The sequence below is a fragment of the Mandrillus leucophaeus genome, unplaced genomic scaffold, assembly GCF_000951045.1.
Source record: "Mandrillus leucophaeus isolate KB7577 unplaced genomic scaffold, Mleu.le_1.0 Scaffold692, whole genome shotgun sequence".
NCBI classification, from domain to species: Eukaryota; Metazoa; Chordata; class Mammalia; order Primates; family Cercopithecidae; genus Mandrillus; species Mandrillus leucophaeus.
In genome coordinates this window covers 1,804,746-1,826,817 of record NW_012107497.1, presented here as the reverse complement: position 1 = coordinate 1,826,817, position 22,072 = coordinate 1,804,746, and the positions used below count along the sequence as shown (strand labels likewise).

Here is a 22,072-nt window from a genome sequence, read left to right as displayed (position 1 = left end):
TTAGAACAATGTCTGTGTTTAAGTATTTTTTTAACCAGTAACCTCCCTTCAACCCCTGCTTCCCAGCCTTATTTAATATTAATTGAAAATTTCTACTAAATACTGAGTATTAGATTTTTATCCATCTGCAATTAGTTACTATTGTATCAGAATTATGGAATTCTTTAAAGCATAGCACTTTAGCTTATTACGAGTGTGTGGGTATATATATGATATAAAAGATCATATATTTGATAATATATATAAAATCTAGGGACATAAGTTTTTTAGATCCCTGAAACTTCACTGAAACACAAGCAATTAACATGAATCACCAGTATATATGAAATGCTCTGTTCTAGCCATGTCCAACCTATTTGGTCAAAATATTTTCCCTTTGTCATTTAATGATGGAGAATGAGATAACATTGTTGGAGATTAGCAGTCTAAAGTAGTAACCTGAGGAAATGACATTTCACTGGAATAAAAAAAAACACACTTCACACAAAAAGAGAAGAAAGCAGAGATAGGCTTTAAGAAAGCGTGTTATAGATTAGGTAGGAGAAACTATGTTTAGTACTACTTTGGGCTGATAAAGCCATTTAAACCCACATTGATTGGATTCTTGGACATATCACTTTTACTTTTGTCACAAAGGAAAGGCAAGCATTTGGTGGTCAGAATGAGTGTGTCAAATATAATCTACAGTTATATATGTGTATGTGTAATTACTCTAAACAATAAATTAATGTGTTTTCCCTTAATATTGATGTTCTGGTATATGTGTACAAACCCCATTGAAACTTTTTTACAGTAGAGGTTTATTTTTCTACAATAAATATCACACACACACACACACACACATATATATATATATATACACACACACACACACACACACACTCACAATTGTATAATTATTCAAAATAATAAATTGTTATATTTTCCCTAATGCTGATGTTTTGGTATATGTACATATATCTATCAATTTTTTTTTTTAACAGTACAACTTTATTGTTCTGCATTTGGAAAAAAATACAAAAATGTTAAAATATCTACATCATCTTTTGTTAAAATGTACTGGATGTGTTTCTAAAAGCATAACTACTACAACTCAGATAGGAAGAGGGCTTAAAAGGCTAAATATCTACTTCAATCAGAATCCCATGACTTAAACATTCTGCTATACTCTCATAAAGACTACATCTGAAGGCTTCCCGGAATAAATATAGTGAAAGCATTCAATGTTTCATTATTTAATTAAATGTAATTTTTCTTGTTTTTTATCTTTGTCCTTTTAGGCTGTAGGCTTGAAGAGGACATAAATATTAAACAGCATGCCTCAGACTAGTTATCTAATATATGTGATTCAATATAATTTAAAAAATGGATATCCATTTATGTTTCCCCAGTCCAGGAAACTCATGTAAGCAAATAGTGTACAATGAATGAAATGGTAATTTCCACAAATAGAAAATAATTAGAATTATTTTTAACAAACATATTGTATTCTAAGTATTTTAATATATAAATTGCATTCTAAATTTTTAAAATACTTTTCAAGGTATACTTCTTTTAAACAACATATTTAGTTAGCTAAACAAAATAATCTGACCTTAAGTTGCTCTTCCAAAGCAGCAGTTGCGTGATCTCCACTAGATTCATCAACTACCACCACCATGTGAGTGAGAGAATTGACCCTGACTTGTTCTTGTTCTAGATCTTCTTGAAGCACCTGAAAGATAAAATGTTTTTAAAAGAAATTAAAATAATAGTCTTACATGTATGTTGAAATCATTTGCTCTCAAATGGTGAAATTCATTTCTGCTACATCTCAGGTAATCCTATTTTTTATTAAACTAGAAACATTCCAAGCAAATTTTCTGCTACGATGCTCAGCAAAATTTATATGTTTCTATTGTCAATTTAACTGGAAAGTATATAAAAAAGACTAACGTTAAGAAAGGTACTGTAGGATGTTCTGCTTCTCGTCCCACTCCCTTTCTCCTTTTCAAGACTTTTCTCCTGAAACTATCAGCACTTATGGCATTTTCAGGCTCTTTTTCTCTACTGAAGTTCTCCATTACCATAAAAATAAAACAAACTCTTGATCAAACAAACCTGTCCTGCTGCTGTCCTCCTATGTGTTCCTCTTTATTGAAAAGAAAAAAAAGTTTCCTACAGTTACTGTCTCCATATATTTATCTTACTATTCACTTTGCCCACTATCCCACTGAAATACCTTTTGTAAAGGACACTATCAACTTTCATGTCCTAAATTCAATAACCATTTGTTATAGCATCTTACTTGACATGTTGATTACTAACCTAATTGACCACTCCCACATTCTTGACACCCTCTCTTGATCACCCTCCTAACTATGTGCTACTTTTTTTTCTATATTTTGGAGACGGAGTCTCACTCTGTCACCCAGGGTGGAGTGCAAATGGCGTGAACTCGGCTCACTGCAACCTCCACCTACGAGGTTCAAGGGATTCTCCTGCCTCAGCCTCCTGAGTAGTTGAGATTACAGGTGCACACCACCACACCCAGCTAAATTTTTGTATTTTCAGTAGAGATGGGATTTCTCCACGTTGGCCAGGCTGCTCTCAAACTCCTGACCTCTGGTGATTCACCCACCTCAATCTCCCAAAGTGCTGGGATTACAGATGTGAGCCACTGCACCTGGCCTATGTGCTATTTTTTAGCTCCTTTACTGGTTCTTTCTCTTCTGCTCCAACTACAAATCAGCTGTCACTCCTATTTATAAAAACCAATAGACTCCTATCATACTAAGATAGAAAATTTAACTTCTTTACCTGAAATTCTTATATGATCTAGCACCTGCCTACCTCACCAATCTGACTGTATACCATTCTTGCCCTCACACTGTTTCAGAACAACTTGCTTTCTCTCTCTTCCAAAAATGTGTCAAGCTGTTCCCTCTACCGGGATTGCTTTTCCTCCAGATCTTTAAATAATCTCTTTATCATTCAGGACTCAATGTAAGTGTTACCTACCCAGAGCAGCTTTTCATGAGCAAGCTATCCAACGTTCCTCCCTAGTAATTTGCTATTTCTGTCATTTTTTAAATCATAGCATTGTCACTACTCGGTAATGTCTTATATATCAGTTAGTCCTTTTGTCTCTACTTAACCATCATATGCAATCCACTAGAACAGAGATGCCCTCTGTCCTTCTCACTATGTATTACAAGCAAATAAAGATCAATGAACATTTGTCAGATAAATGGTGCCATGTGGGGGTTTGGGGAAAATATGCACAGATGAGTTTGTTCCTTCCTGATTGCACAAAGATTACAATATAGTAGGAAGAATTAGTGATTTTTAGTGTAATCACAATTACACTAATCTCAACAGAAAATAACCACTTGGTCTCAACTGAACCCTGGGGTAAAACCAGCCTAATTCACATCTTGGCTTTCTAACTTAACAAATGTGGCTCTGAAAAAATCATTTCCCCCTATTAAGTGAGGCTGTCACAAAATAGTATTTCCAATCTTTTTAGAAACATGATGTACAATTATTTTGTAATGATGAACAGGGGTAAACACAGGAATAAATTAGGGGTAAACAAAGGAGGCTGCTCTAGAACCAAGATATCTTGCCTGGGTGCTCCAGATCCCTTAAGACTTTACCCTGTTACACTAATTATTATTATTGGGATTTCTCTGAAGAGCTATTTGAGACTTCTAGCCAACTAGTTTGCTTCTTAGAACATTTTGTTATATAACACAAGAGTGGAGAAACAAGTTTGGGACATTTCCTGTTACTTTCTGGCAAACATGCTGTCCCTACTTGCAAAACAACAGTGCTTAGCACCTATCAGTCTAGCTCTTAGGTATTCAAACTCTATGGCAGGTGGAAGGCAACTTATTAGGATGGCTGAATCATAATCTCAAGTGCATGAGCATTTTTATCCTAGGCTTCATATTTTCCAAGCCTCAACATTTTAGAACACTATAAAATCACTTCTTTTACTTCGTCTCTCTAGATTTTCATGCTACATTTTCAAGTGAAGCAATTTAGAATAAAATGACTATGCATTTATTTTGTGTGTGGAATCTATACTGCCTATCATGCCTTTGACATTCCAGAGCTTATAATGGTTAATAAAATTCGTTCTGCCATGAGGCCAAAAATGGAAACATTAAAATTCAGAGTTGTCCTTGACAGTCATGTTGAATCTGTGTTTTCTGAGTTACATAAGACAGGACTGGGAACATTTTAAATGTGTCAGCCAGGAATGTTTCAAATAATAATTAAAATGATAATTTGGTGGCCAATGTATCCTAAGTTGGTTTTCTGAATTTAGCAAATTCTTTTCTGTCCTTCATTATGAGTATATATAATTACATATATTACAAAACTACAAGTAAATAATGCCATAGTTTTCATTTTTACATGTAAATTGCTTTTTCACAATTTTAATATATTTTAGTTAAGAAATGTAAGAAAAACACTGTTTGATCCATGGAATGAATCCAACTCATACTGAGTCTTTTAAAGCATATGTGATCAAACGTACTATTTTCTCCATTACTTAGTTGTTCTGATTTTGTTTCATTTTCCTATTTGTTTTATAATCGAAATGGCATTCTTGCCATATTAATCAAGGGTTTATATTTTATGCTTGGCAGAACTGCTAACACAAAGTACCACTAAAGCGAATTGTGAGATGATAGCATTAAAACCAAACACAAGAACCGTCTCGACTTATGGCGAGTAGAAGGAAATAAAGGAGCAGGGAAAGGCTCTCTACAGTGACTAAGAATGTTGAAGAATCCAGAGTACTGGAGTAGATTTGCATAAGCTGCATTTGATTTAATGTTATTTCCAGTATCTCTTCTCTATGACTTTTTAAAATTATATCTCTTCTTTCTCAGCTAATCAGGAATTAAACTAAAAAAGATTAAACTGACTTTTCTGAGCACACTAAATAGCTGTAAGACAAAAGCTATGGTAAAACTGTAAGCGTATCTCTTATTTTCTCAGACTTCAAATGCAAAATAAATATTAGTGAATATCACACCATTAGCTAATCTCCTTAATATCAGCAAAATACAGATTATAAACTATCCAACGTCCAGGGTTTTGTTTTGTTTTGTTTTGTTTTAACACTGATTCTTACAAGTAGCAGAAATGCCAAACATACAAAGCTGGAGTTAAAAAGTTCAATTGTTCTGCCAATGTAGGAATCCATGAATAAAGGCCTTGATCACTGGGGTAAAGAATGCCTCCCTGCTTCTCTAGTTGGAAAGACATGGATTCTCAAGAGCATTTAAAAAAAATAATATGCTACAGTGTTATGAGGCTATATTTAATTAAAATTTTAAATATTGACTTCTTATGGATTTGAGTTTTTCATAGATGAATTTACACAATGGAGATTTATACTTGATTTGCTAATTAAGCCTGAAATATGAGCCAAATTATTTCTAAATATAGATGTATCACCAGAGAAGTACACAAAAACATTTGTCTATCAGAAAATACCTTCAAATTAAAATATTGTAATATAATATTGTTAAAATATGTTTTTATTAAAAGCTTCCAGATTGCACATACACATGTACACACACATACTAGGTATTTTATTATGCATTTATTTTCATTATTTTATTAAAGGAATGCTTTTGTAACACCAGATTTCCAAAATCTATCATGCTCCTAATTAAATTTCGTTACCATTATTAGATAGATACAAATGTTACTGATGTTTGTTCTCGAATGTCAAATAATGTATTTTTCTCTTTATGACAAGAGAAAAGGCCAACAGTGAGATTTAACATTAAGAATGCTGAGATTTGATAAACAGTTTTTGTTACACCTCTGTGAATAATAGTATTTCTTGTAAATAAGTCTCTAGTTAAAGGGCTTAACAAAATTTGTTACTCCCTTAGTACATGTTCCCGATTTCATTATTTAAACATGACTTTTCTTGTGCTTCTTTTAAATGCCATCAGTGATACCGAATTCTTCTGGCTCTTGTCCATGTCAAAGTTGGTTTTCAAAGTGGCTTAGAATAACCACTGGAGAGCCACTTCAGTGTTTACTCTAGACCTATACTATTTTACCCTTTCTTAGCACACATGTAAAATAATACTTAGGAAATAAAGACATGGAATTATGTAAGGCTAGGGAAATTTTTGATCTGATGTTTAAAGGTGAAGAGCAATAATGAATAGAAAGGTAGCATAACAGAAAACAAAAACAAGGTTGGGTCTCCTGTAAATTCGATGTGAGAAGCTTTTGTTTTACTTATTTCTTTTGGCCATAGCATAGACTCAGCTACCAGAAACAGGAAAGAACAGCTGTTACCTATATGTAGAGTTTTTTTTTTTTTTTTTAACTACTACTCCTACTTCACTGAATAACCAACAGCACATTGCCAGTACTTGCAGGTCCTACACACGCACACACACCCCCCACTAGAAACAACACAGACCACGTGTTCATCATTAATTCGAAGGCCATCTATTGTCTCCAAAAATGACTTTAAAATTAATATATTTAGATGTTTAATTATAAATATTAAGTAGTTGGTAGTTTATCTAAATAAATGCACACATAAGGAAAGACTAATGAGAAAAAAATTGTAGCAAACATAAAATTTGCAAAGGACATTAAGAATTCAGAAGGTTCTAGGAATAGAGATGAGTCTAACATCTAGGAAAGTAGTATCTTTAAAAAGCTGTCTCATGAACAAAAAAATCCCTAGATACTAATGATCATTATAATGCAAGACATCTGGACAGGAATTGACTTTTTTCCAAATAAAAACTTCAAGTACAAATCAGAAAGTGTTAGGATTTCTTGGGAAATGATGGGGTGGCAGGTAATTTATTTTTTTCACTCTCTTTTCCTCTATGCCCCATTCTTTCTACCACCTCTACACTGGACTAGGCTCTATATCCCTTGCCAGCCTGAATGAAATGATCTGGAAATGACTTTCAATTTTATTTGCAGTGAAATATTCACTTTGCTAAGCCTGGCTGGTCACAGTATTGTCTAGCTTTCCATGAAGATCTATTTATGGTATGTAACTTTGTTATAAATTTGCTGAATATTTTAAATAATCTTTCCCAACAGGCTCCCCTAGAAAAGCTTTTGATATTCACTTACTTAAATGTGATTGAATATCTTTATTAGTCCTTATATCAGAACACATTGATTTTATCTTTTTGTTAGAAATGAATGTTTATGTTTCTGCCAACTCCTAAGCTACCAAATGGGGGTTCTGAAAGACTGTTTCAATGGAGAGATTTGAAAGACTATAAAAGCACACTAAATGTTTCTCAATAGCCTGAAGGGGACTCAAGAAATATGAAAAGAAACTGTTTTAAAAATAAAGTAGACAATTAATGTACCCCTACATATGGAAAAGCACATAGGATGAAATAGATTGACCGAAACTTGCGCATGACTTTGAGGAGACAGTAAAACTGCAGGCAAAAGTGTAGCATCTGAAATCAGATTTTCTATGTGTAATTCCTGGAAGCATCAATAACCAACCACGTGACTTTGAGAAAGTCATCAACCACACCAAGCCTCAGCTTCCTAATTTCAAAATTGAGATAACAAAACTGCCTCTTTCTTTATGTGGTTAAGAAGATTGAATAAGGTCAAATTGTTTCACATTTTGCCTGGAAAACAGTATAAATTCCAAAAATATTAGCATCTAATTCATTGAAAGAATTCATATTTAGCCATATTTATATCAAATATTTTAAACTAAACTGTAATAATCTAATACTAATCTATTTTACCCTAATCTAAAACATTCTGACTATCATCCTTTCTAATAGACATCATAAGTACAGAAAAAAAATGTGATTTTTTAAAAGTCATGAAAAGAATTGCTGAAGTTACAGCAAAGTTTTAAGGTCTGGAGAAACACACAGTTAAGTGTTAAATCCTTAAATAATACTTGAACTTCCAATTCTATTTATACTACATTAACAAAAGTAGGTTCGAACTACCTGATCTGATGGTATCATAGAAAAATTTGCATGGTCAGACATATGTCATGGAGTGAGGACAGTCCCTAATCACCAAATGGTAGCCCTCAACTCTCATGCCTTTCCTACTCTTTCTACAATCCATGCATGCACCCACCTACACATTCTACATATACAGAATTAAAATCAGATCAAAGTAAAAACCAGTAACATTGAATAAATAATTATAAAATGCCTTTACTGAAAATACTTATTGAAAAAGAAAAGAACAAGATTATTGGGAGAGAGTTGGGGTAGAAAGTTTCAGGCAGAGCACAGAGGAAATGATATGCATTGTGCTGCTAAACAGAATATAGTTGTGAAATTCAGTTCCAATGATTATCCTCCTGCTCAGACACTACTGCCATGCTTATCATAAGCCTATGTTCCTGTTTCCCTTCTACCTCTATTTTAAAGAAAGAACTACAGGATTAATGGTGATGAATTATCTCATTAAGCATTTTGATTCTGAGTATTTAAGGCGTAGCTACCACTACTGCTTACTCTACGTTTGAAGACTCATATGCACTCAGTCTCTGTACCTTCTATCCAGACATCCCCAATCCTGTGAAACCAAGTGCCACAACATCTTCAAATCTCTTTGCCACTTCTCTGCATTTGTTCTAGTCTCTAGGATCTCAGGTGGAGTCAAGCTTCACTGGAATCTCAAAATGGACAGAAATGGTCTCGGTTCAAAGGCAGACAGGTTAAAGTTAAAATCAGAATCTACCAATTACTACTGAAGTTACCTTGAACAACTCCTTAAACTCTTTGAACACATTTATTTGTCTGTAAAATCAAAATCAAGGATTAATATCCTTCCAGGTCAGACATTTATAGAACACTCTATTCTACGACTACAGAATGTACATTATTCTCATCTGCACATGGATCATTATAAAAAATTGAAAATTGTGGCTAGGCCACAAGGTGGTTCTTAACACATTTTTAAAAATCAAAATCATATCAAGCATCTTCTTGAAACACAGTGGAATAAAACTAGAAATGAATATCAAGAAGACTCCTTAAATCTATACAAATACGTGGAAATTAAACAACCCGCTCCTGAATGATCTTTGGACAATGAAATCAAGGAAGAAATTAAAACTTTTTGAAACAAATGAAGAGACACGCATAACATACCTCAACCTCTGGGATACAACAGAAGCAGTGCTAAGATGGAAATTTACAGCATTAAATGCCTACACCAAGATAGAAAGATCTAAAATTAGCAACCTAATATTGTATTTCAAGGAACTAGAAAACAAGAACAAACCAAACCCAAAGCTAGCAGAAGATAAGAAATAACAAAGATCTGCTCTGTCACCAAGCTGGAATGCAGTAGCGCGATCTTGGCTGACTGCAACCTCAGCCTCCCGAGTACAAGCGATTCTCCTGCCTTAGCCACCCAAGTAGCTGGGACTACAGGTGCCTGCCACCACGCCCAGTCAATTTTTGTATTTTTAGTAGAGACGGGGTTTCACAATGTTGGCCAGGATGGTCTCGAGCTCTTGACCTTGTGATCCAACCACCTCGGCCTCCTAAAGTGCTGGGATTACAGGCATGAGCCACTGCGTCTGGCCGAAAAAAACTATTAAATTTTTTTTTTTTTTTTTTTTTAAATCATAGAAGATACAGGTTTCATGAGCCTAATGGAATTAACCTAGGAATCCAAGGCAGTGGAAATTTCTGGATAATGTGTAATAAGGCCAGAAAGCAACCTGTCAATGTCCAAAGTTTCCACGACATAAATTGAGTGATCAGAGTAGCTGCCCCCCCCCTCAAAAAAAGAAATAAAGATCAGAGCAGAACTAAATGAAACCGAGATAATAAACGGAAAAATTAAAAAATTAAAGTCATTTATTTGAAAAGATAAACAAAATTAATAGACTACTAGCTAGAATAACCAAGAAAAAAATAGAGGAATCAAATAAGCAAAGTCAGAGATGATAAATGTGACATTACAACTGATACCATAGAAATACAAAAGATTATCAGAGACTACTAGGGGCATCTCTAGGTACACAAATTAGAAAATTTGGAGGAAGTGAATACATTCCTGGATACATATCAACTCCCAACACTGAACCACAAGAAGCAAAATTCTTGGACAGACCAATAACAAATAGTGAAACTGAATCAGTAATAAAATATCTCCCCAAAAAATAAAGCCCAGGACCAGACATATTCAGCCAAATTCTACCAGACATGCAAAGAACTGGTACCAATCCTACTGTAACTGTTGCAAAAAATCAAACCGGAGGAAATTCTCCCTAACTCATTCTATGAAGCCAGTATCACCCTAATACCAAAGGTAGGTAAGGACACAACAAAATGGAAACCACAGGCCAATATCCCTGATGAACACAGATGCAAAAATTCTCAACTGAATACTGGCAAACCAAATGAAAAAGCGTATCAAAAAGATAATACATGACAATAAAGTGAGCTTTATTCCAGGTATGTAGGGATGGTTCAACATATGCAGATCAATATATGTGATTCACCACATTAACAGAAATAAAAACAAAAACCACAGGATCATCTCAATAGATGCAGAAAAGGCATTCGATAAAATCCAGCATCTCCCCATGGTAAAATCCCTCGACAACTAGGCATAGAAGGAACAGATCTCAAAATAACAAAAGTCATATATGACAAACCAAGAGCCAACACTGTACTGAACAGGAACATGTTGAGAGCACCTGTCTCCCCCAAGAACTACAACAAGACAAGGATACCCATTTTCACTTCTCCGATTCAACATAGTACTGGAAGCCCTAGCTAGAGCAATCAGGCAGGAGAAAGAAATATAAGGTATCCAAATTGGGAAAAAGAAAGTCAAATGACTTCTCTTCACTGATGATAGGATTTTATATCTAAAAAACCCTAAAGACTCCTCTAAAAGGCCCCTATATTTGATAAATGACTTCAGTACAGTTTCAGGATATGAAATCAATGTATAAAATTGGTGGCATTTCTATACACTAATAATGATCAAGCTGAGAACAAAATCAAGAACTCAATCTCATTTACAACAACTACAAAAAAAACAAGAAACAAAACAAAAAAACCTAGAAATGCCTTTAAGCAAAAAAGTGAAAGATCTCTACAAGGAGAACTACAAAACATCAATGAAATAAATCATAGATGACACAAACAAATGGAAAAACTTTCCCCTTCTCATGGATTGGAAGAATCAATATTGTTAAAATAGCCACACTGCCCAAAGCAATCTACAGATCGAACAAAGTCCTTATAAATTACCAACATAATTTTCCACAGAATTAGAAAAAAGTACTAAAATACATAGAGAATCAGAAAAAAGCCCAAATAGTCAAAGCAATGCTAAGCAAGAAGAATAAAGTTGAAGGCATCACATTACCTGACTTCAAATTATACTACAAGGCTACAGTAACCAAAACAGCATGGATACTGGTATAAAAACATATACATATAGATTGATTTGACCAAATTAAGAACCCACATATAAAACCATATACCTATGACAAATGAATATTCAACAAAGTAAAAAAAAAGTATATATACATCGTCCTATTCAATAAATTGTGCTGTAAATATTGGATAGTCATAAGCAGAAGAATGAAACTGGGCCATGTATCACCATATACAAAAATTAACTCAAAATGGATTAAAGACTTAAACGTAAGACCTGAAAATATAAAAATCCTAGAAGAAAATCTAGGAAAAACTGTTCTCAACACTGGCCTGCGCAAAGAATTTATGACTAAGTACTCAAAAATAAAAACAAAAATAGACAAATGGAGCTTAATTTTAAAATCATCTGAACATCAAAAGAAACGATCAACAGAATGAACAGACAACTTATAGAATGGAAAACAATTCCGAACTATACATCTAACAAAAAAACTAATATCCAGAATCTACAAATAACAAGAAGAAAAATAGATAAACCCATTAAAAAGTAGGCAAAGGACACTAGCAGACATGTTTTAAAAGAAGATATATAAGCAGCCAACAAACATATGAAAAAACGTACAATACCACTAATCATCAGAGAAATGCAAATTAAAACCACAAGGAGATATCATCTCACACCAGTCAGTACGGCTATTATTTTTTTTTCCAATGTCATTTAAAAAATTTGTGGGTACAGAGTACGGGTATTTGTGGGGTACATGAGATGTTTTGATACAGGCCTGCAACGTGAAATAATTGCATCATAGAGAACTTAGTATCTATCACCTCAAGCATTTGTCCTTTGTCTTACAAGCAATCCAATTATAATCTTTCAGTTATTTTAAAATGTACAAGTTATTATTGACTATAGTTACCCTATGATATGATCAAATAGTATGCCTTTTCGTTCTAACTATAATTTTTTGTACCCAATAGCCATCCCCACTTCCCTTCCACCACCCTTCCCAGTCTCTGATAACCATCCTTCTACTCTGTTTCTATGACCTCAATTGTTTTTTTTTTTTTTAGATCCCACAAATAAGTCAGAACATATGATATGGCTGTCTTTCTGTGCCTGGCTTATTTCACTTAACATAATGATCTCTAGTTCCATCCACACTGTTGCAAATGACAGTATCTCATTCTTTTTAAAAGGATAGCTATCATTTAAAAAGTCAAAAAACAACAGGTGTTGGCAAGGATGTGGAGAAAAGAAAATGTTTATACACTCTTGGTGGGAATGTAAGTTAGTATAACCATTATGGAAAACAGTATGGAGATTTCACAAAGAACTCAAAACACAACTATTCGATCCTGCATCCTAGTACTGGGTATATACTCAACAAAAGCAACAAAAAGTGTTACATGAAAAATATACTGCAGTTGTATGTTTATCATAGCACTATTTACAATAACAAAGAAACAACCTAAGTGCCCATCAGTAAATGATTGAAGAAAATGTGACATCCACATGTATATGTGTGTATATATATATGCATATATATATATACACACACACCACAGAATACTACACAGTGATAAGAAACTATGAAATCCCGTCTTTTAAGCTACATGAATAGGAACTAGAGGCCATTATCCTAAGTGAAGTAACTGGGAAACAGAAACTTAAATGCATTATGTTCTCGCTTATAAGAAGAAACTAAACAAAGGGTACACATGGACATCTAGAGTGGAATAATATAAACTGGAAACTACAAAAGATTAAAGGCTGGTAGTGGGGTGAAGGGTGAAAAATTACCTATTGAGTATAGTGTTCGTTATTCAGGTAATGGATATATTAAAATCCCAGACTCCACCACTACACGATATATTCATGTAATAAACCTGTACATGTAACCCCTCAATCTATTTTAAAACTCTAAGACATGTTTATTACTAGAGTTAAATGAGATAATACATTAAATTCAGCTTGTACACTGCTTAGATTTGGTAGGTGGTGAGGAAATGCTTATTTTCTTTCATTTCTGACATAGTCACATTATCCTTCCATCCTTACAGTAAGATTCATGGAAATAGCTCTTTTGAGCATCAGTATTTATTTCTAATAACTTGGTAATCACATTCTATTTTAATTATTAAATATCCTCAGTGTGCCAAAACTGTAGACCATTATGTAAAAATAGTTTAGTGCTTTTTTAGTCTTACTAGATATGACTTAGATTTTTAATTGTTAAAGTATACAGTATCATTACTTTCAATGAATAGAGTACTACCAGATTTACCAGCAGAAATCTACTAGTACTAGAAATCTACTAGAAGTTCTGTTTATAACAGAAATATTAAACATGATAGTACTCCATATTCTTCAGAAAAAGTATCATATTCAACCTTATTTTTTAACATGTGACTGGATTTACGGTCATGCATTTTAAGATACATTCATACATTTGCTGAGGAAAATTATTGCCTTAAAATTCATGTTATCATATGTGTCTTAGCTTTCTTGTAAGGTTTCCCTAAAATGCATTCTAAAATGTTTTTTATAATTAAATAATTTATTTACATTATTAATTTTGTATTACCTATACAAAATAACTGAAATTGATTGTTACAGTACTGGTTCAGAAAAAGAGAGACATTTTACATGAGACTAACTCAGTAAGCGAGAATTAGGGTCCTTATTTTCCTTGCTTTAAACCCCGCTGCAGAGGTCAATGTCTTCTCATGAGGAAGCATTATAGGAGTAATGAAGTATAATAACTAACGTTAGTGCCTCTAAGATGAGAGAGTCTTCAGCAGCTATAATTTTTGTAGCAGTACTGATGTACTTTAAAACAAAGTAGTATGCTGCTATAAAGACATATGCACACGTATGTTTATTGTGGCATTATTCACAATAGCAAAGACTTGGAATCAACTCAAATGTCCATCAGTGATGGACTGGATTAGGAAAATGCGATACATATACACCATGGAATACTATGTAGCCATAAAAAAGGATGAGTTTGTGTCCTTTGTAGGGACATGGATGCAGCTGGAAACCATCATTCTCAGCAAACTATCACAAGAACAGAAAACCAAACACCACATGTTCTCACTCACAGGTGGGAATTGAACAATGACATTACCTGGACACAGGAAGGGGAACATCACACACCAGGTCTTATTGTGGCCGGGGTGGGGGAGGGACAGCATTAGGAGATATACCTAATGTGAATGACGAGTTAATGGATGCAGCACACCAGTATGACACATGTATACATATGCAACAAACCTGCACGTTGTGCACATGTACCCTAGAACTTAAAGTATAATAAAAAAAAAAGAAGAAAAAAAAAAAGCTGTGACATTCTAAGTAATGTTACTGAATCAATACTCAGTAACTTCTAATAAGCTAAATAATAATCTGATTGCTAGAAACACTTGATTTGTAAAATAAGAACATGTGCATGCATTTTATCATGATTATTAATAATCTATAGCATTACTGTGCAAATATATCCTTGGACTATGATGCTTGTTAATAGAATGCTTATGGGAAATTAGAAGTCTTCTCAATTAGATTAAAAAACTGTAACTGAATATCATGCACATACTACTATGTAGACTATATAAGTGACGTTCCTTCTTTACATAAACTTCCAATCATTTATGTCAAAATAATAATACTACCACTCAAATCAATTTCATAGTCAATGGTTTACCACTATTAAGATATTTGAATATGGGAATGCAACAGAGATAGAAGGAAATAAGAAAAGTCAGAGACTGAAGACACCAGATACAACATCACCAGGTAAGCCACTTTATAGATATATTTTTCTACACCTTTATGATTTTTTTGTTGTTGTTGTACGCACAACTTTTTAATTTGTCAAAATTTCATGCCCTTGTCAGAAAGTTAACCATGATGAAGATGGTTTGAGAAATAAAACTAGTCAATATTATCAGAACATCTGTTCTAAAAACACTGAGCATCAACTATTGACTAAGCACTCTGAAAACACAAAAGAAATCTGGCTCTCTGGTTATAACACAGTATTTTTTTGGATTTTATTGTTTATCCTCCTTACCATCATAACCATGAAACTTTCATTAAGCACTTATGAGGGCAAAAGACAGGAAATAAAATGAAACCTCACAGCAGAAACAAATAACGTGTAATTTTAACCATGCTAAATATGAGAGAGAGCTTGCTGAGCACTAAAAGCACTACTTGATCCTATGTCATTGTCAGACTTAACTGAGTCACTTATCCTTCTTCCAACTATTGCATTTCTCTTTTTTACTGCCTATTTTCTTAATTCCAGCTCTCAGGTCCCAGTTGCCCAGTCCCAGAATCTATTATTTTGAGCTTTTTGTTCATTTCCTAAATCTAGTTCTATTGGTTTTGATTTGATCTCCGGAATGCTTTATACTTGTTTACAATTTTCATTGACATTGCTTTCATTCAGGCTCTATACACTTTCTGCAATATCCTCTTAACATGTTTTCTGGCCTCCTGTTTTCTCTGCTCTTTCATTTATCTTCAAAAAATATCTTCTTAAATATTAAGGTAAGTTTTACTAAATTGCTGCTCTTTCTAGTTTAATTTCTCATGAATAATGGTTTCCTGTTACTTATAGAACTACTAGCAAATGCCTGAGTCTTTTATATAAGACTCATGATCAACCTCCATGATCAGGCTTAAATCCTCCAGCATTAAGTATACTATAAGATTTCATAAATGATTGGTTTCTGTATTCTTCACAGCACCCATGTGCTATAATGAGTGTTTGTTCAGTGATATGGAATAGAATGCAATGGAATGAAATGAAATGTCAGATCCTTTGGCAGAATTATACCTAAACCTTCTCTGTAACATGAACATGTAGATCATTTTAAAGGTCACCAGATGAGGATATTTCACAATCTTGGCAACCCAAATGTCTGCCTTTAACTAACCTTCAAGGAAAGCATAGGTGACTGAGCTTCTAAGAGGCTACTCAGTTTGTATTAATCAGTATTTCACATAGAACCTTCACTGAAGTCAGAATATAGAGTATATATTTACATATGCAAATTCTAGTAATTTGTGAAGTCTTTGTTGATGCTGTCACCAACGTAATGTATCTATGCACAAAAGTCTAAATCTCTCAGAAGAATGGAAAACCTAGGAAGAAAACTGAGCTTTAAACTTCATCCCAGTCTCACTGTGCCAGGAGACAAAAGATTTCATTGTTAAATATTTTCCTTTTGATAAAAATGTCTTCCAAAATGGCAGACTTCTTTACTATTAATGAAAGCTCAAGGCTTTTACTCCTCAATAACATCATGCCACTCCTTCGAGGGAAAAACCTTTCATTCTTTATCAACATCACTAATAAATTCTATCCCATAAGACAAAAATGACCAGCTAGAATTATATGTGATATATTTTTTCACAGGGGAATGAGAGGTTCGATTTGTTTACTCACCAGAGAGAATCACTCTTAGGTGCCTCAGATCTAAAGCAAACCTCTAAATACTCTCCCCAAAGCAATGTCTAAGAATGAATGGTTTATCCCAAATGTTGCAGCCAATTGAACTTTTCTCGGTTACCCAGACTAAAGGGTTTGGCTAGATTTAATACTAACCACCATATAGGATCAACTGCTTTACCTTACCTAATTGCCAGGTTCAGTAAAAGTGACTTATCTTCCTGGCATTTCACAGTGTCTGAATTTCTAGCCTGCCTCATAATAAAATGCTGTTGAAATGAAGATAGCAAGGGATCCTGTCACAGAATATACAGAGGCATATCTGTAATATTCACAGTGTACTTGCAAGATTTGCAAACATTTTAATCTTGCCCTCCATTTGAGAGACAGAACAGGCGACCTCTGATCTGAGTAGAATTTAAATCAATTCCCAGCAATAAAATCCGTATCTTTTCTTTAATTTTGTCATCTGCAATAATCTTTAAGAAAAAAATGGCGATAGCACAAGGATTTAATGTCTATTTACACAAAGCTAAAAATAAATATTAGAAGTTTGATGATACAGTAGATGGGAGTTGCTTTTGTGGGTACTCTAAGGTTACTGATGTATTTTGTTGTCAGAAGGAGAAATTTCCTTACTTTCAATGATTTACAATTCTTGGGAAGAAAAACTGAAAGGCGATTCAATGACTATATATATAGGGCTTTAGTTTGAACTCAGTTACCCAAAGAAGTAATATTTATTTTCTTTTGTTTTATGAAATGTGCCAAGACTAACAAAATAGTATTCCTTTAATTCTGTATGTATGTTCCTTTCAGTGTTAAAAGATAATATAATGTACATGTTTCATGTTTTAAATAAATTCAACTCTTTGCTAAATTGTTTGATGTTAAGTCACCTTCTTCTCACCAAAATTGTTCCCAAGTAACAAAAGAGCATTATCAATCTTCAAGACTTGAATATAAATCTTATTTTCTTTGTCTTAATTTTATTTTAAAAAACTTTTGTCCTGAAGAGTGCTCAAATAGTTAAAAGTAGGAGTTGGCCTTACTCTCTGAGCCAGCAAACCAATGCCTTCTGGCCTCTTTATGCTCTTTAAATAAATAATTCCTGGATGTAAAATGTTCCATAACCAACTTGCATATAATCCTGTTGCCTTCTTTTGTTTCAAATTTTTTCTTCAAGGCAATTTCATACTCATTAGAAATGGCATACTTTCAAGTAATGAATCATCTATTGAAATTTTATGACAATATTTGTCAAACATTTTCCATTTCATTCACAAAACACTTCAGGTACCTGTCAGAATATTAAGATCCTGGAGAGCTTGTCTCACCTAAATGAAGAGTCTATTCAGCATCCCAAGCTAAGAACTTCCTTCCCAGCTGCCCTAAGTTATCCATACTTAGCTGTGCTAACATTCTCCTTCCACTGCTCTTTTGGAGCTCTTCTTCCTGGCTTTCTCTTTACACTCCAGGCATCCGGCACCAGTGTCCTGCCTTCTGATGTTCGGTGTTACTTGGCCTAATCTTGGTCTTTTCTAAAATACTTCAAATTCCAAAAGTATTGGATACATTAAAACTATGACTGGAAGGAACACTAGAAACAAACTGACTCAACACTTTTCTTTCCAAAGTAAAGATATAGAGAACCTGGGACATTAAGTGATGTTGGAAAATGACAATACAGTTAGTGGTAGAACTGGAGCTCGAACTCTGGCTTCTAGTGGGACAAGTTTGTCTTGGGTTAGATTCCTCCAAAAACACATCTTGAGCAAAAGACTTGGGAACAAATGGTTTATTTGGAGGGTGAACCCTTAAGGCATTATGAGAGCATGGAGACATTCAGGAAGTTACCTTGTGTATATCTGGAGCTCAGTTCTACTGGGGAATCTCTGAAAGACTGTAGAGAATATATGTTAGAAATGTCCCACTATGGGACAAAGATTCTATGGGATTTCTCTATCGACTTTTACTCCTCATTGGCTAAGGGCAGCTCTGGCAGCACTAATTGCACCTCCTGTCCGCCTTCAAACTGGCTGAAATGCTTCTGCACCAGAAATGCCCTCAGGGAGAGAGAAGCCACTGCTGTACATCAACCTTGTTCAATCCATGACCCAGGATGGCTTTGAATGTGGCCCAACACAAACTTGTAAACTTTCTTAAAATATTTTTGCAATTATTTCTTCTACTTCACCAGTTATCGTTAGTGTTAGTATATTTTATGTGTGGCCCAAGACAATTCCTCCAATGTGGCCCAGGGAAGCCAACAGGTTGGACACCCCTGGTGTATATAGCCACTCTCTGCATGTAACTTCCAGTGTAGGCCAAGGGGAAAAGGGCAGATATAGTGTCAACCAGAGAAGCAAATGTGCCACAGAGCAAAAGTGGTACTATTAGAGAACTAGCACTGTACCTAACTTCTTCATCAGATGTTCAATTAGTATCTATGTGACAAGTAATCACTGTCACAATTTCTACCTAACTACACTACAGTTGATGTTTTTTTCCTGATGGCATAGCAGATGAGGATTACCATAGTTACAGCTCTTCTTAAATGCTAGATCTTCAACTGCTGTGACCAAAGGACTCCTGGGGGTCAGTATAGTAAGAGCTGGCCCCATTTGTCATTGAAAACTGAAGCTCATTAAACAAAAAAAAAAAAAAAAAAAAAAAAAAAAAACCTCTAGAACTTAGAAATAAATGTATCTTTTATTTGCATGGAAAACTGTAAAACTATATCTGACTGAATATTATAAAAAGAGAGAATCAAGTTAGGCAAAAGGCAGATTTAGGAAGTATGAAGTAAAGGAGCAGATATTTCCTTTCAAAGCCATAAATCCAACAACCACAGATCATAAGTAGAGTTGCCAGATAAAATAAAGGATACTCAGCAAAATGTGAATTTCAGATAAACAATGAATAATCTGGGACACACACTGAGAAAATTATTTGTTGTTTATCTGAAATTTACATTTATGTAGGCTTCTTTTATTTTTGTTTGCTACATATGGCAACCCTAATCCTGGGACACCTACAAAGGATCTTCTGTGTGTGCGTATCCTCATGAATTGAGCAGGAGTCTATTTCAACAATAAAACTCAGAGCTAATTGTAATATTTTATGGCATTGATTAAAATAAAGTACCCTCATAATTTTGGATCAGAAATATTATTGTAGAAGTCTCAATCACAGAAACAAAAAATAAATGCTTTCCGGAAGCGAGGGAGCGTAACTGGAAATGTACAAGTAAACTGAAGAAACAAGATGAAAAATATTAACATTTTTAAAATGTCATATTTTATACAAAAGCAATGCTTCAGACCCTCATTTATCATCAAGCTTGGCCGGCTTCAAGTTACTATAAATTGAATGTAAAATTACATTAAAAAATCATAGCCTTATTATTTAAATTTGTATTACAAGTAATCCCTATGAAGTTTTTCTTCCAGGAAAGCAAATTTTTAATAAATCACACATCCTGTACTGTTCTCATCCACAAATATGTTTGATTTCTTTTCCAAATACGAAAAGCCTAGTTATGTTATATTTTTTAAAAAACAACAACAAACGTCTTAATCCATTTTGTGCTGCTATAACAAAAATAACTGAGACTGGGGTAATTTAGGAAGAACGTAAATTTATTGTTTCACAATTCTTGAGTCTGGGAAATCCAAGATCAAGGTGTTAGCGTCTGGTGAGGGCCTTTTCAGAGTTTTCACATGGTGGTGCATGGTGGAGGGTCAAGAGACAGGAGAACACTGTGTGAAGCCTCTTTTATAAGGGCCTTGATCCTATTCATAAGGGAGAAGCCCTGATGGATTAATCACCCTTAAATATTCCACCTCTTAATATAATCACCTAAATTTTGGAGGGGACTCATTCAAGCTATTGCAACAAAGATGGTAAAAATAATTTTTAAACTATGGCTGACTTTAAGTTTTAATTTTCTCCCATCAACCATGTCATCTGTGTTATTGTGTATAGATAATATACACAAAGTTTGCTTTCTAGTAGAAAGCATACAACATAAGATACACCTACCTTATGTTGTTGTACTTGGCGTTTTAGGTCTTCAAGATCAGGTCCAAGGGGTTCTTCCTCCATTTTCCTTGTTCTTTCTTCTGTTTTTGTCAGCCAGTCATTCAACTCTTTCAGTTTCTGATTCTGGAGATCCATTAAAACTCTATGTAAACTGAAAATTTGAAAGAAGTCTATTATTATACCTCTTTTAAAACAACTTATTACTGAACATCGCAATGTAAAACAATAGAATTTATAATATAAGGAATGTTCACATTTGGGGGCATCTACTGGACATTGAGAAGGATGTAAGGAAAGCCCACTATCAATCGTCCCTGGAACTCTTATTTCTCAGACCTATAATCATTCACAAATCCTGATTTCTAAAAAGTTTCACATAACCAACTAAATGTGAATATGCTAACTGAAGTGCAAAGCATCTCATAACTGACTTAGTAATATATTTTGGCAGTTGTTCATTTACATTCTCATTATTTAATACGTGTGGTGGTTAAAGATGGCCACAAATTCTTTGTCCATCTTCCCTTCAAGAGATGAGGTCTATTTTCCATCCCTGTGAATATGATCAGGACTTGTGACTTTTTTTTTTGACCATAGAATGTGACATAACTGACACCACACCAAATCCAAGTGTAGGCTACAAAAGACCTGGCAGCATTTGTATTTTTCCTCTCTTGAAGCCTAGATTCCATGCTGTAAAGGAGGCCAGGCTACACTACTGAATCATTAGAGATCATATAGGAGTGATTCTGGAGGATGAAATATTATATTGGAAGTGAGCTTCCAGCTCATTGCAGCCCAAGGAGTGACCCCAGCTATAACACCAGTAATACAAAAACAACCTGGCTGAGCCCTGCTTATATTCTTGATCTTCAGAATCATGACGCAATTATAAATTGTTTTAACGCATTAAGTTTGGATGTCATTTGACACACAGAAATAGGTAAATGAAAGCATGCTTTTTTCCCCACAAAGATATAGAAAATAGTGGGCTGGGTAATGAATTTAAAGTCCAAAGGCCTAGGTTCACAGCCCAGCGGTAAGCTCTACAACCAGGTTCTTAAACGTTCTCAGTTACATTTCCAGCATCAGGGACATGGGATAATGCTTTGCCTATTAATTACACAAGTTTGTGTTGAGGATGAAAATACATTAAGGTTCTTTCAT

At 34.2% G+C, this 22,072-nt stretch overlaps 1 protein-coding gene across 1 annotated transcript in view; it reads right to left on the bottom strand.

The window, feature by feature from the left end:
• LOC105555622 (dystrophin) overlaps positions 1-22,072 on the bottom strand; it is a gene marked incomplete at its 3' end in the record, with an annotated part of 1,920,295 nt that overhangs the window by 1,297,689 nt on the left and 600,534 nt on the right. The window contains exons 12-13 of the mRNA XM_012002637.1: positions 20,906-21,056; positions 1,595-1,714 (exon numbers count right to left, since the gene is read on the bottom strand). Of these exons, the coding sequence (XP_011858027.1) occupies positions 1,595-1,714; positions 20,906-21,056 (271 nt within the window). The remainder of the gene's footprint in view (positions 1-1,594; positions 1,715-20,905; positions 21,057-22,072) is intronic.